Here is a 14,020-nt window from a genome sequence, read left to right as displayed (position 1 = left end):
GAACTAACTACTTCTATTACTACAGTTAGGGTTGAATTTGGGCATTGAAAATATCGCAACGATAAAGAAAAAATCGCACGATAAATCAAGAACGCAACGCTAATTTATAATATGAAAATTACAAACGCGGTTGATATCCATTGTATGTATAAAAGAGTAAAAAAGCAACGCGAATCGTGACTGTTCGCAACACTACTCTGAAAAGTAAACGCGAAAAATAGTAATTCGCAACTCTACAAGCAATCGCGTTTATTAATAATTCGCAACGCTATTTTTAAAGCAAACTCCCGGTACCTAAGTTTGCATAAAGACAATCGCGTATGGTGATTATTCGCAACACTACCCTGAAAAACCAACGCGAAAAATAACAGTTCGCAACTCTAAGAACAAACGCGATTATTGCACATTCGCTACTGTATGTATATTAAAACCGCGAGTTGCTCTGGTGGCTGGGATATATCCTGCAATCATGTACAAAGTACATGCATACGTGAGCCAGCCAAAAAAACAAACTAACTACAAAACTACAGGCAAGTAAAGTGACATGATAGTAACTGGAATGACATCCGAAGATGAAGATGAAGAGCCATTTGTTGCAGCCCAGTCTTGAGACAATTTGTCAGGGCCTCTTCAGCTCATATAGAGCCTTTTCTTTCTTCGGCGGTCCTGCCGAAGCCTGAAACTTACGTAAGACTGGGCTCGAGATTTTGTGCAATACGTAGTCTTCCAACAATGTACGAATTGTTGGAAGAGGGTACGTGGTGAATCTCGAGGGGGACGAGCGTTTCGTAAGGGATCTAACCACGACCGCGAGCGCGAGAGAGCGACTTTAAGAATCGCGCGATTCGAGGAGTCGAAAATAAAGCTAAAACAAACTACGTGGACTGTTTGTATCAGCAAAATTTCTACTCTTCAAATCGTAACTACAGGTACAGAACTGACACGCGAAACGCGCCTACCCGAGTGACTAATGTGACAGTCCTGCCCTGACCCTACCTACTTAGATTAAGGCGCACACACACACAAGAAAGTAAATTACCTACCTAACCCTATATTTAAAAAATAGCAAAACTCAATCTCGCAAACAAACACTCCACGGTTCTCATTCTCAATGTCCGGGCGCGACCTAAACTAGAGAGGACTCCCCGGGGTTCCTCCGACACCCGGACACAACTAAGTCCATTCATACTCTAAATCTACATACCAGATTCTGAAATCGTCTGACAAAGGCTAGCGACCATTGCGTATTTATATTATAGATAACATTTTAGTATAATATAAAATCTTTATATAATTTAATATAATACAAAGTCATTCATCAAGTATATTGTATTTATTACTTTATTCTAGTATGAATTACTAGAATTATCGTGTATGGAAACGAATACATAAACAGCAAAATCAATAATTAATTTGATAAATTGGTAAGTAAAAATTGAATGTTGCAGTTAATAGAAATCTAGAGAATTGTAGTGAATTGTTCAAACGACGCACTTCCACAATCTAATCACAACACACACATATGGACAGTACGTCGCGCACGATTCACTAACCAATGTCAGTCGCAAATATTATTATAAATTATAAATAAAGTCATCGTGCCCCGTTGCCTTCGCTCATGCAAAATAGCACCTGGGCATGTGCATGAACTCAGGCAACGAACACGGAAAAGTATCCTGAAAATCCTGACTAGAAAAGTTAAATAAATATAACTAAACGGCATTTCTTGTTTAATTAGTTAAAACGACTCGATTTTATATAGTTGATATATCAAGAATAATATACATTAATATTGAAAAATATCATTATTCAAGAAAATTATTATGAATTTAATTTAATTATTTGAAGCGAAAGACTTAAGTGCCTGAAAGGATTATTTGTGGATACTTGTGGACACTGTGGACAATCGTGGGGCATGTATAATCGCATGTGGGTGATTTTTGTTCACAACATTGTGTATTGGAACTGGCATTCACCCTTTCTCTGTGAAAATCTCGTCGGACGAGTTTTGATATGCCCTTCTGGATTTTCATAAGACAGGTTGAATCTTATTCAACGTAAGGTGTTCGCATTCCCATAAGTGGGCAAAAATCTAAGGCTGTCGATAATGTCGGTAAGCAGAATTTTTCATGCTGCGTGAGAACCACTAGCACTCGCCTGCCGCAACCGTCCGCGCGAACCAGCTGTTTAGCGGATTGTCATTCTACAGGCGGAACTTTAAATGTTAATAACTTTGCAACGAAGCCTCCATCAACAAATTAGTATTCTTGATCTTCGTCTTATTTTGGCCTCTACTATCGCTCATTAAAATTTTTGCTAGAGGTGGCCGAACACCCTGTATAGTTCGTTACGACGAGGGTGTATTACATTGATACGTACACCGCAAATTCTCTATTTTTTATTTTAAATTGTAATACATCATTTATTAAAAAAATAACTCGGCAGAAACGTATTTGCGACTCGAAATCAGTTTAATCAGACTGTGCATCGGGGCCCCGGAAACTCCTCATTCCTCGCTTTCGCACACTATGCTCAATTGCGTGTACGTGAGCTCGTTGAGTTTCGGAAGAGCCGAGAAGAACAGGCTGATACTCGCTTTCCTTCTCGCTCTTGCATCGCTGACGTCGTTTACATTTCTCGAAAGCAAGCCTGGCATCGCTAACCGTTCGAATCGTCAGTAAACGACAAAAGCCATCGTGACTGACAGACCTTACATTTCTCGAAATCGGACCTGGGCGCTTTTTGAAGATTCATTCACTTTCCATACGAAGCGACCATGCGTTATATACATATACATGTTATACATGCTAGGAACTATAAATTGTATAACTTTCGTTGTATATCTACTTTCTAATAACATGGGAAAATTTTAAAATATAAAAAAATGTAAGAATACTGTAGAATTTTTGCAATGGAGAATTATTGAAAGAAAATGAGGTAATTATTTAGAAAAGGCCGGGTCTCACCGATTTCGATGATTTTTGAATATGTTGTAGAAATCAACATTTTGAGCAACTTTTTCCTATACATATAACCGCTGCTCGGCCTTAGTTTCCGAGATTTTTCTTCAAAAAGCTCGCTACTACTACAATGAATTCTGTCTATATGTACATATCTGTGGCTCTGTATTGCATCAGTCCATGATCGTTGCTTTTTTCTCTTATTTGTATTAGTCGGCATGACAACCGACGACAAATAATGTATAATGTGTCGAGCTAAATCTAGTTCTGCATTGTTGTCAAAGGTTCGAATATTCTGAAGTATGGAACTCGCCAAATACATTATGTAGGCTATTTAGGTGAATTCTTCTTCCGTCGACAATATCATGCTAATGATCTAATAATTAAATTTGTCGAAATAATGGCTGAAATCTTTCCCACTTCTGATAATATCAATAAAGAAAATTGAAATAGAAAATGAATGCGTGGCCGCCGTTAGGCGGCCGGCTACACAAATCGAGTTTTTAAGCACAGCTGTTATACGCATTCATTGTCGGCCGCCTCGATGTATCTATAGAAACAAAAAACAATCGGCGAGTCGTATACATACTGCAGATTTTTTGTCAACAATCGGCGAGTCGTATATATATAACAGGCACGTAAGTGTAGATAGAATTCATTGTAGTAACAGCGATATTTGTGATATTATATGGTACAACTTTGGAACCAAGTAAGGCATTGTGTTGAAATTTGGTTTATACGTATTTATGGACATTGAAGAACACATATTTACAATACAAAATAAAAATTTATTTCTCATAATTTTCTATGGTATGGTAAATTCTGAAACAATTCCCAATATACATAGCAGGTTGATTTATACATGTTTCACAATAAAATGTTGTTTGACGTCTTTCTCCTGGTGTTTTCCTGTCGGAACAAATAATGCAGTCCCGGTTTCTTTGGCCTACATTTGGAATATGTAGCTTATTATTCATTCTATTGTCCGACAAAGAACGTTAATTTATTTAGATTATAACGAAGATAGCAATAGGAATGGTTCGACTTTGAATGAAGTTTCGATTTTACGTTTATAGTTTTTTACGTTTACGTTTTATGTTCTTTATGTTAAATAATTTTAGTAAACATTAAATAATATAGTTTATATAGTTACGTTTATTGTCCACGTGTTTGAATCCGACCATACGCCTCTGACCATCCTCGACAATCCTTCCACTTCCAACGTAAAAACGGCTGATATATTTCTCATTTTAATAGAATATTTCCCATTTTAATAGGAAAGTACAGGAAAACATGTGTTTCTTAAAAAATTGCGGTGAAATCAGTTCATTCTCCTTAATCACTAATAAACTTTCATGTCCCCTCAGAGGGGACAACCAAGTGCAAAGGGTTAAAATATGTTCATAAAATATTATCGTTTTAAAACGTGTATTTCCGTAAAAACAAATTTTTGTAATTTTTTCTTCATTATGGTATATTGCTTATACATTGTATACGCCTACATAGGTCGGAAAATCAAAAATGCCTGGGCAGTCGAGAATCTCGGCTCGAGATTATGCGAGATCGAATTTCAGCTGTGTTGAGAGCAAGAAGGATAGACTCACATTCGCCGCCTTTCTCGAATCCACGAAGCTATACGAAACGCCAGAACTCATATACAAGGTGGTTGGCATTAGTGTGTGTGAGTGGTGGGGCAGTTCCCTTTCGGCACGGGTCTGCCGTCTGATAATACTCCACTGTCTTTTCCAATCCCTCCCATAATCAACTCACATGTATTTACGTACACACTCAGCTGGCTGACCATCAATCTAATTCAGTGCAGAGATGCCAGAAAAGCACCGCCGGGTGCACACGCACACATGCCAGATACGCGTACGTGAGCTCGTGGAGTTTCGGAAAGTCGACAAAGGCAAACTAACGCATGCCCTCTTTCTCGATTCTCCGAAGCTGCCCGAAGTAATTTCGGATCGCCTTGTGGGAGTCGAGAGAGAAAGGTTCACATTTGCCTTCTCGCTCTAAACAACTGAAATCCGACCTCCCGTCAACGGCATACGATTTGGATTCTCGAGCCGAGATTCTCGACTGCCCAGGCATTTTTACTTTCCGACCTATGTAGGCGCACATAAGCAAAGTACCCATAATGAAAAAAAAATTTTGTAAAAATCATTTTATGGAAATACACGTTTTAAGACCTCCTGATCATATTTTAATTATTGAAAAAAAAGACATTTTTTTTTATTCCCATGTATGAGCACACATATGTATATTATTAATACGATTGAATATAAATAGCTGAATGAATTTAAATGAAACTTTACATTTAAGTTTTATGTTCTCATTTCAAAGGCGTGTGGACGGATTCAAATACGTGAACACTAAACGTAACGATGTAATTATATTATTTAATATTTACTAACTATTTAACATAAAGAACATAAAAGAAAGACATAAAACGTAAACGTAAAACTGTGATTGCTCTCGACTAACGTTCGATACAGAGTGACGTTCCTGCAGTCAAAGTCAAACAAAACGCACGTTCGAGACGCAGTCTCTAAAACGTATTTCAGCTTAAACCTAAACACCTCACTCGATACCTACTCTAGCTTAGACTAAACACTCCTATCGACGCAAACGATAACGGCTCTCCTAGCCACACACATACACTCCTTACAGATTATACCTCTTGTTTCATAGTTGTTCCGATATATAGACATAATGTATAAAAAATCTTTTAAATGTTTCATACAAATCTTAGGACGAATTAAATTTTATATAAAAAAAATTATATAAACTTTTTCTCTATCTTCTCTAGAAAAGAAAACATTAAATGAAATCTTATACATTACATGCTTACTTAAATCGCATTGAAAACGAATACCACAAATGTTTTAGAATAATGTGCAAAATGTGATTGCGATTTTCGCTAAGACAAATTGAAAACTCGTTTCTAACAAGGAAAAGTTGGAATGGTACCAGGTTTTGGGTTAGGTTTTACTTTGAGATATTATTAAAGTTATTACAGGTACTTATTTTCAGAAATAGAACTATGTTCACCAATAATGAGCGTGGCGTGAGTGATGAGGTCTTTGCCTGCAAGTTCCGAACTTCTTCTGCTCTGCTGGTTCGCGAACCCTGCTTGAACTTTTTTTTTTTATTTATTCAATCATACTTTAATCGTACACTAAATATGACATTATATTTTTGTCTGACCTTCGAATATTTTTTTTTAAAGTTAAATTTAACCGATTACATTTAACATATGTTATTTTCAATGTACGAAGTACATGAATCTGGATGGTACTTTTCACAAAAACAGTCAAAACATAAAAATTTCAAGCACCACGTACATTTACTGAAAGTTTTGTTTTCACAGAAATTACAAAATTTTGTATTTAACTCTGATGGAAAGGCCGCTTCATTTACATTGATAAAATGTGAACGATTTTCGGATAGTCGTACCTTGTAGCTCGTACTTTTTACCTTATACTTCAGGTAAAAAGGGATATAGCTGGGGAAAACAGTTTTATGACATTACCTGCTAACTTATGTTACTGTTCTACAATGAAACGCTATGTTTTGTACCTTTAAAAATATTCGACTATGTCCTTTTAAAATTTAAGATACAACCCATACTTTGTATTAAACTGGCAAACGGGATCACTTTTCCTTTGTTTCTAGTTAGTTCTATTTAGTTCGTCATAACAAATTGATACGGTTATTTCAAAACAATCGAGGAAAATCATTAATAATTAATTTCTGCAATTATTAATTCTACTGTTTTGTTTATGTTATAAAAGTAAAAACTCTTCTTATTGAAAAATACCACAGCGTGCACAATACTGGTAATGAGTGGAATCTCATTTTAATTTATTAATTTTCAATCTTAAAGTATTTTGATTTTCAAAAATCGTATTAATAATATACATATGTGTGCTCAGACATGGGACTAATAAAAAAAGTTTCTTTTTTTTCAATAATTAAAATATGATCAGGGGGTTTTAAAACGTGTATTTCCGTAAAATAAATTTTACAACATTTTTTTTTCATTATGGGTACTTTGCTTATGTGCGCCTACATAGGTCGGAAAGTAAAAATGCCTGGGCAGTCGAGAATCTCGGCTCGAGAATCCAAATCGTATGCCGTTGACGGGAGGTCGGATTTCAGTTGTTTAGAGCGAGAAGGCAAATGTGAGCCTTTCTCTCTCGACTCCCACGAGGCGATCCGAAATTACTTCGGGCAGCTTCGGAGAATCGAGAAAGTGGGCATGCGTCAGTTTGCCTTTGTCGACTTTCCGAAACTCCACGAGCTCACGTACGCGTATCTGGCATGTGTGCGTGTGCACCCGGCGGTGCTTTTCTGGCATCTCTGATTCAGTGCCTAGTTTCTCAACTAACCGCCATCCATGAGAAGAGGCCGCTAAAATCAGCTCCGAATTTTCAGGTCGGTATGGCAGTCAGATTCGGCCGCGAAAGTCCATAAGGTGAAAGGTCTATTCATATATCTCGTCTGTGCTCGTATAACTCGTCTGCGTTAAAAGATTTACCGACAAAGAACGCGGCAATGCAACTGCCATCTTGTATAGCTTTCCTAAGTTACACCGATTACCACATGTTCATACATTAATAGTAAATATTTAAGAGGTTGTTTTTCATCAAGCCACAGGCGAGGTATAAATAAACACTTTAGAAATATATAAAGCACCATGGCAGCAAATCCAAATTTGACTGATATGACGGAGGAAGACGCGGCTGATCTGCAGTTTCCGAAAGGTACGTTCCGTTTACAAAGTAAAGGGACAAGTAGGAGTTTCACGACTGTTTCTAACCTCAGTTTTATGACGTTTGTCAAAAATTCGTTTGTAACATTTCACGTTTAACGACAAATATAACACGTCAAGAACGACTTGTATTTGATTGTGCGGCATGGCCTAAGGTAACGATTTTCCTCTTTCAGACTGCTCATCGAGTAGAACAGAAATGATCGAGTATGACGTAGAACTCGACGTGACAGTCGTGAAGGATGAAATCATTACTTCAGACCCAACATGCCGCGTATGCAAATCTGTTTTGACGGAACCGTACATTCGTTGTGCTGTATGTAATAACACGGAATTGTGCCCCTCTTGTTTCTCCAGTGGATCTGAAATCGACGATCATAAAAACGATCATGATTATATTATCATAAAGAATGAGTTTCCTTTGATTATTGGAAGCGGTTGGACAGCAAAGCAAGAATTAGAATTTTTAGATATAATACAGGAATGTGGTTTTGGTAATTGGGTAGATATGTCGAAAAGAATGCAAGGAAAATCTGCAGATGAATGTAAAAATCATTATCTTCAACATTATATTGATAATCAATCTTTACCAGGATTACCAAAAATCAAAGAAACAGAAACAAGTTTATTCTATTCTGAGCCTACTCCCTATTTGTACAAATTACAAGATTTGGAGGAACCACCTCGGTTTGCATCTAATACTCTTAATTGTAAGCTTTTGGCTGGGTATAATCCAGCAAGGTCGGATTTTGAAGTAAATTTTGATAATCATGCAGAATTGTTAATTTCTGACTTGAACTATGATGAATTTGATACAAACGATGGTAGTTATGGATTAGGTAAAGCATTACAAATAGCTATAGTCCAAGCATATAATAATAGATTGAAAGAACGTATGAGAAGAAGAAAAATTATACGCAATCATGGTTTGATAGCATTTAGAAGAACTATATCATGGATACAAAGATACGAATGTACAATAACTAGAACACTTGCTGAAAGATTATTAATTTTCATGCAATTACTGGGTGGTATAGAGTTCGACTATTTCATGGAAGGTCTAGATCGTACTGGAGAACTTAAGAATTATTTGAACAAATTATTTGAATTTCGTAGAAATGGTTTAAAGCATTTCCACAGTGTTCTAATGTTTCAAAAATTAAGTAAACTTAGACAAGAAAATGAAAGGGAAAGAAAGCAATACTTGAATAATCCTGAATATAGTTGGAAGTCTATATTACCTGGTTGCAATATTAACTCTAATACTTCGATATCAAATACGATTTCACAACGAAAATCGGCGCCGCCTCTTAGTATTAAAGGTCTTCCCGGGTATGAGAAACTTACCTCTGCTGAAAAAGAACTTTGTTCAGTTACGCGTATAGTACCTGCTAATTACCTTGATTTTAAACAACTTCTGATAGGGGAAAATAAAAAGAATGGTTATCTCAGGTTGGCACAAGCTAGGGTTCTACTTAAAATTGATGTAAATAAAACGCGTAAAATATACGATTTCCTTACAGAAAAGGGTTACATAAATAAACCAAATCAATGATATATGCTTCAGTAATATAGCAGAAATGTACAAATTTTATAGACACTTTATATTTTGTGAGTACTGCCAGAATTGTGATATTACATATTAAGATTTATTTTTTAAATTCTTAACCAAGTTTAAGAATTGAAAAAATCGACTGAAAATGAAGTGAGTATACATGATAGTGTGAAAATAATATGGTAACTAATAAAATAACGCGCATTTCAATACGTAAAATATGTGTAAATATATATGTGATATATTATTTATGCTTTATACAATTTGTAATGATAGGATAAGATGTATTTTATAACGAATCACGTAAATAAAATATATTTCAAAATGTTTAAATGGATATATTTAATAAAAAAAAGCACCCTACAATAATTTTAAATAATAGCTAAAATATTTTTCATCCAACTAATGATACTAGTTTTGTTTCTTTTTCTTTAGAATTTGAAAATGCAGAGACATTATTAATCTCGGAAGTATCGATGTTATTGGAACACAGAAAAGCGCAAAATGAATCCGCCGAAGAAGAACAAGAATTCTCCGAAGTTTTTATGAAGAGCTTAACTTATACAAATCGATTTCGTCGTTTTAAGAACAAAGAAACCATCGCAGCAGTTAGAAGGTAAGCGTAAGAACTTTTATAACGAATAAAAACTTCGTGCACTGGAAAAAATTACACTATTAACTACGACATTTCTAACGATTACTTATAATCATTTCTTTGTTGTAGTTTGCTTATACAGAAAAAACTTCATAAATTTGAACTAGCATCCCTCGCGAATCTTTGCCCTGAGACACCGGAAGAAGCAAAAGCATTAATCCCCAGTCTGGAAGGACGTTTAGAAGACGAAGAACTTAGAACGATATTAGACGATATACAAACCAAACGATCTCTACAATATTAAAAGAAACAATTCTTTGATCAATGACTGTGATCATTTTATATATCTTTCAATAAAACTTTACCTTCTTATAGTTGTGCAAATATAATAAAACCCCGTTTAATGCTGTTTCGTTATACGTAGATACAGGGTGTTCGGCCACCCCTGGGAAAAATTTTAATGGGATACCAATTTGTTGATGGTGGCTTCTGGAAAAATTATTTTCGGTTGCGGAGGTCAATTACTATCATTTTTGGTGAATACGCATACCTCCGAAATCCTATCCACTTTCGAGAAAAAAAATCGGGTAGGTGCTGAAATTTTTCGGCGAAAAAAATTTTTCAAAACGTTCTAAAAAAATTATTTTCGGTTGTGGGGGTCAATTACAATAATTTTTGGTGAATAGACATACCCCCGAAATCTTGTCCATTTTCGAGAAAAAAATTCAGTACGGGCGGAACTTTAAACGTTAATAACTTTTTAACGAAGCCTCCATCAACAAATTGGTATCCTTGATTTTCGTCTTATTTTGGCCTCTAGAACCCCCCATTAAAATTTTTCCCAGGGGTGGCCGAACACCCTGTATAACTGTGTTTCGTAAAAAAAATGACTCGACAGTCTTTTATTCAAAACAATTTATCGGAGCACGAGATACATTCTTTAATTTTGTGCCGTTTCATTAAGATAGGAATCGGTTACATAATTCTGCCACTCAACAACGTGCTGAAAGAATCTTACGAAAGAAAACGTTAATGTTACGAACTACCACACATTATCACTGAATAATTACAAATAGTTGACCACCATCTCATGCACTTGAGCTGTTAAATGGTCCTCGACCATTTTCTCTGTTGTTTTCCTCGGCAGAATAAAATGTTCGATAAGAATCAATGGCGAAATATTTTCGAAATTATGATCGAAATATTTCAACCGTAACTTTTTAAATGAACATTCTGTATTTAAATTTGTGCTACGTTAGTAGATTAAATGATATAATAATGGAAATCTTTTCCTTAAGCGTTCAACTACTTAACGATAATTGCGATGACGTTACCTTGTATCCTGATCTTGTGGAAATTTTTGTGCATTGCTTTAGGCCTTATAACGAAATAATTGCTTGTTATCAATTATGGCGCCATTGATAACGAGTCAGGGAGAGTCGAACAACTAGAAAACAATTGAAGGAATGTATTTATAACATTTCTTGCAATTAATCATCAAGGTGGATGAATTATTATTAACATTTTTACCTGCTTAAATTTTTAGAAGACAAATGTATATCTTATCACTTCTACGGAGTCGATGCCGCCCACCCCCTCCTCCCCATTTTGATAAATACTAAATCCGTAAAACGATAAAACAAAAGATATGTATTTGTTTTATTTATGTTTATTTTAGTACCGATAAGTTCGGCGCCACCAAATCAAAGATCCCGTTTTCTCAAGTACTAATAATTTTTATAAACACTTTTAAAGAAAGAATTATTTTCAAATTGAAATAAAATTCTTTTTAAAATTTGAACTCTAATGTATGTCCATAACTTGGAAGAAACAAGATGTGATTACATAAAATTACATGTCCGCGTACGAAACCCCAACAGAACTTAGGAAAGAATGTATTATTAACACAAGGGTACTGCATTTATATTATATAATGGTATAATTAAAAATGTATTTTTTTTACAATTTTTTCCTTAAACTTGAACAATAGCTTTGCCAGTATTTTTGCCCTGTAACATGCCAACAAATGCATCAAACATATTTTCAAAACCTTTTGTAACAGTTTCACGATATTTAAGTTTTCCTTCTTTTATCCATTGAGCATTTTTATGTATACCCTCTGACCAACGATCGGACCAACGGGACACAATGAAACCTTCTATTCTCAATTGATTGAACACAATAGCTGGTTGAAGAATAGTTGTTTTTGGCAAAGATGAAGCATCAGAATTGTACGATGAAATACTTCCGCATACAGCTGTGCGACCAAAGAGTTTCATCTGATACAAAACTGTAGTGGAAATATCTCCTCCCACCTACAATGATAACATAAACAAAACTCTAATTGCAATTGTATAACTCGAGAAGAAAATTAAAATACTGTTCTAATACGCTATTGCAACATACATTATCAAAATAGCAATCGACTCCTTTTGGTGCAGCTTTCCTTAATGCAGCTGCAATATTTTCTGTTTTATAATTAATAGCAGAGTCAAAACCAAGCTCTTTGACAAGCCAATCACATTTATCATCTGAACCAGCAATACCGATAACATTCATTCCAAGAACATGTTTTCCTATCTGACCAACATGAGAACCAACAGCTCCTGCTGCACCGCTTACAACAAGAGTTTCACCTTGTTTTGGCTTGCAAAGCTCTAAAAGGCCAAAGTATGCAGTATTTCTGAAACAAACAAAGTATCAACAATTAAGGCAAGTACAATAGAAGAAAAACAATATAGAATTGTCTCTTGAATTTTAAACAATTTTTTACCCTGGCATTCCTAGAACTCCTAAACCTAATGATGGTGACAAATCCCCAAAATCAGGTAAAAGATAAGGTTTTTGTAATACAGCATCATCTTTATCAGAGAATTCCTCTAGATTAACAACTGTATGTGTTCTCCATCCAAAATAACCAACAATTCTTTTTCCAATCGGAAAATTTGAATTCTTCGAATCGATGATTTTCGCCACTTGCCCGCCGATCATCGTAATACCCAATGGATATCTTTGAACGTAAGGACGCATGTAAGGATCCACAGAAAGATATTCTGCTTCAGCAAGGAACTCTGAAAATAGTTTGATATACTAAAGATTTGGAATTTCTATTGTAATTCTCAAATGATAGATCGTATAATACAATCGTACAATTTTACAATACGAAGGATATTGAATCATTATTGTAATTTATACAGAAAGAACTGTATGCGGCGCTCGTAGATTTGAAAACATCGAAAGATTGATCACGATCGATCATAATTACGTATATGTATAATTATTTCGTTCAGCAATAGATATATTCAATAAATACAATATTATCTTTATTATTAAAAACAGTAAAATAACAAGAATAAATCAACAAATGCAATCAATATTTTCTAGTTTATAAAATATCGTATCACGGCGATGATATGTTAAAATGAAATCACGCTTCAACATCTTGACTTTTGACTCATGAAATTTTCTTAGATATGACATATACGTGTATCCAACAATCTTTACCTCCATTTTGAAGAGATGGTAATTCTTCCTCGACTAATTGCAAATCCGTTGGTTTCGGATCTCCTTCAAAGTGTTTCACTACCACAAATTTCTTCGCTTTCACCATTGTACTTAGCTGTTCCCGGCGAATAGTACGGAATGATTTTGTAAAAATCTTAAAGGTTTGCTGTAGTTTTATAGGATTTAATGACCTAAATAATAACGTTAAGTGTGATAATTGTTATCGATTAATAATACTGTATTAATATAATTACGTGTACATGTAATACATATGCTGATTTATTGAGAATTCTTCGACCACGCCAAATCCAACGAAACGCTTTTGATAAACTGACAATGATAATCACAAAATTGCTTCTTATATCGTTATATCCCCTCTTTCTCTACGCAGTAGATAATAAACCGAGTAATTGTTGATAGCAATCAAAGGTTTTTTTCCAAACTTCGTAGGATTAGTACTTTTATGATAACATCGTAAATAAAGTTTTGTTACGTTTTTTGAAGTAAAATGAAATTAATGAAGTGCGTTATTTTAAATCGCATTTAAAATTTTTCAAAAATTTTTGCTTGAAATTACACAACGTATAATGTATAATATGGTAAATTACACATTTCTGAAGAATAATGCT

The 14,020-nt window shown here is 34.8% G+C and overlaps 2 protein-coding genes across 6 annotated transcripts; one reads left to right on the top strand and one right to left on the bottom strand.

Moving 5' to 3' along the window:
- Positions 1–7,406: 7,406 nt before the first annotated feature.
- On the top strand, positions 7,407–10,191 carry LOC122403297 (DNA-directed RNA polymerase II subunit Rpb4-like). Of its 3 annotated transcripts, none has more exons than XM_043406746.1 (3): positions 7,407–7,729; positions 7,914–8,011; positions 8,095–9,487. In XM_043406746.1, exons 2-3 carry the CDS (start codon positions 7,980–7,982, stop codon positions 9,290–9,292), a joined length of 1,230 nt encoding a protein of 409 aa, XP_043262681.1. In that variant the 5' UTR covers positions 7,407–7,729; positions 7,914–7,979; the 3' UTR covers positions 9,293–9,487. The 3 variants fall into 3 exon arrangements, with proteins under 3 accessions (XP_043262681.1, XP_043262680.1, XP_043262682.1); XM_043406747.1 differs by lacking the exons at positions 7,914–8,011; positions 8,095–9,487 and adding exons at positions 9,728–9,908; positions 10,017–10,191 and having other exon boundaries at positions 7,426–7,729; XM_043406745.1 differs by having other exon boundaries at positions 7,914–9,487.
- Positions 10,192–11,805: 1,614 nt separating this feature from the next.
- LOC122403298 (prostaglandin reductase 1-like) lies at positions 11,806–13,767 on the bottom strand. Of its 3 annotated transcripts, none has more exons than XM_043406750.1 (5): positions 13,652–13,767; positions 13,392–13,582; positions 12,661–12,958; positions 12,294–12,570; positions 11,806–12,202 (listed from the first exon to the last, which is right to left on the bottom strand). In XM_043406750.1, the coding sequence occupies exons 1-5, from the start codon at positions 13,660–13,662 to the stop codon at positions 11,861–11,863; spliced, it is 1,119 nt and encodes a 372-aa protein (XP_043262685.1). In that variant the 5' UTR covers positions 13,663–13,767; the 3' UTR covers positions 11,806–11,860. The 3 variants fall into 3 exon arrangements, with proteins under 3 accessions (XP_043262685.1, XP_043262683.1, XP_043262686.1); XM_043406748.1 differs by having other exon boundaries at positions 13,646–13,710; XM_043406751.1 differs by having other exon boundaries at positions 13,661–13,710.
- Positions 13,768–14,020: the final 253 nt, after the last annotated feature.

Source organism: Colletes gigas, unplaced genomic scaffold (genome assembly GCF_013123115.1).
Source record: "Colletes gigas isolate AHSC1104 unplaced genomic scaffold, ASM1312311v1 Colletes_gigas_Sc00048, whole genome shotgun sequence".
NCBI lineage: Eukaryota > Metazoa > Arthropoda > Insecta > Hymenoptera > Colletidae > Colletes > Colletes gigas.
This window is presented reverse-complemented; position numbering and strand designations above follow the sequence as displayed.

Excerpts from the sequence above, each read along its gene's own strand:
- LOC122403298 (XM_043406748.1), bottom strand. Across the intron at positions 12,571-12,660 it reads GGAGTTCTAGGAATGCCAGG|AAATACTGCATACTTTGGCC; the intron begins GTAAAAAATTGT and ends TGTTTGTTTCAG. Across the intron at positions 12,203-12,293 it reads TCGATTGCTATTTTGATAAT|GTGGGAGGAGATATTTCCAC; the intron begins GTATGTTGCAAT and ends TTATCATTGTAG.
- LOC122403297 (XM_043406745.1), top strand. The coding sequence starts at position 7,663 with ATGGCAGCAAATCCAAATTTGACTGATATGACGGAGGAAGACGCGGCT. Across the intron at positions 7,730-7,913 it reads TGATCTGCAGTTTCCGAAAG|ACTGCTCATCGAGTAGAACA; the intron begins GTACGTTCCGTT and ends TTCCTCTTTCAG.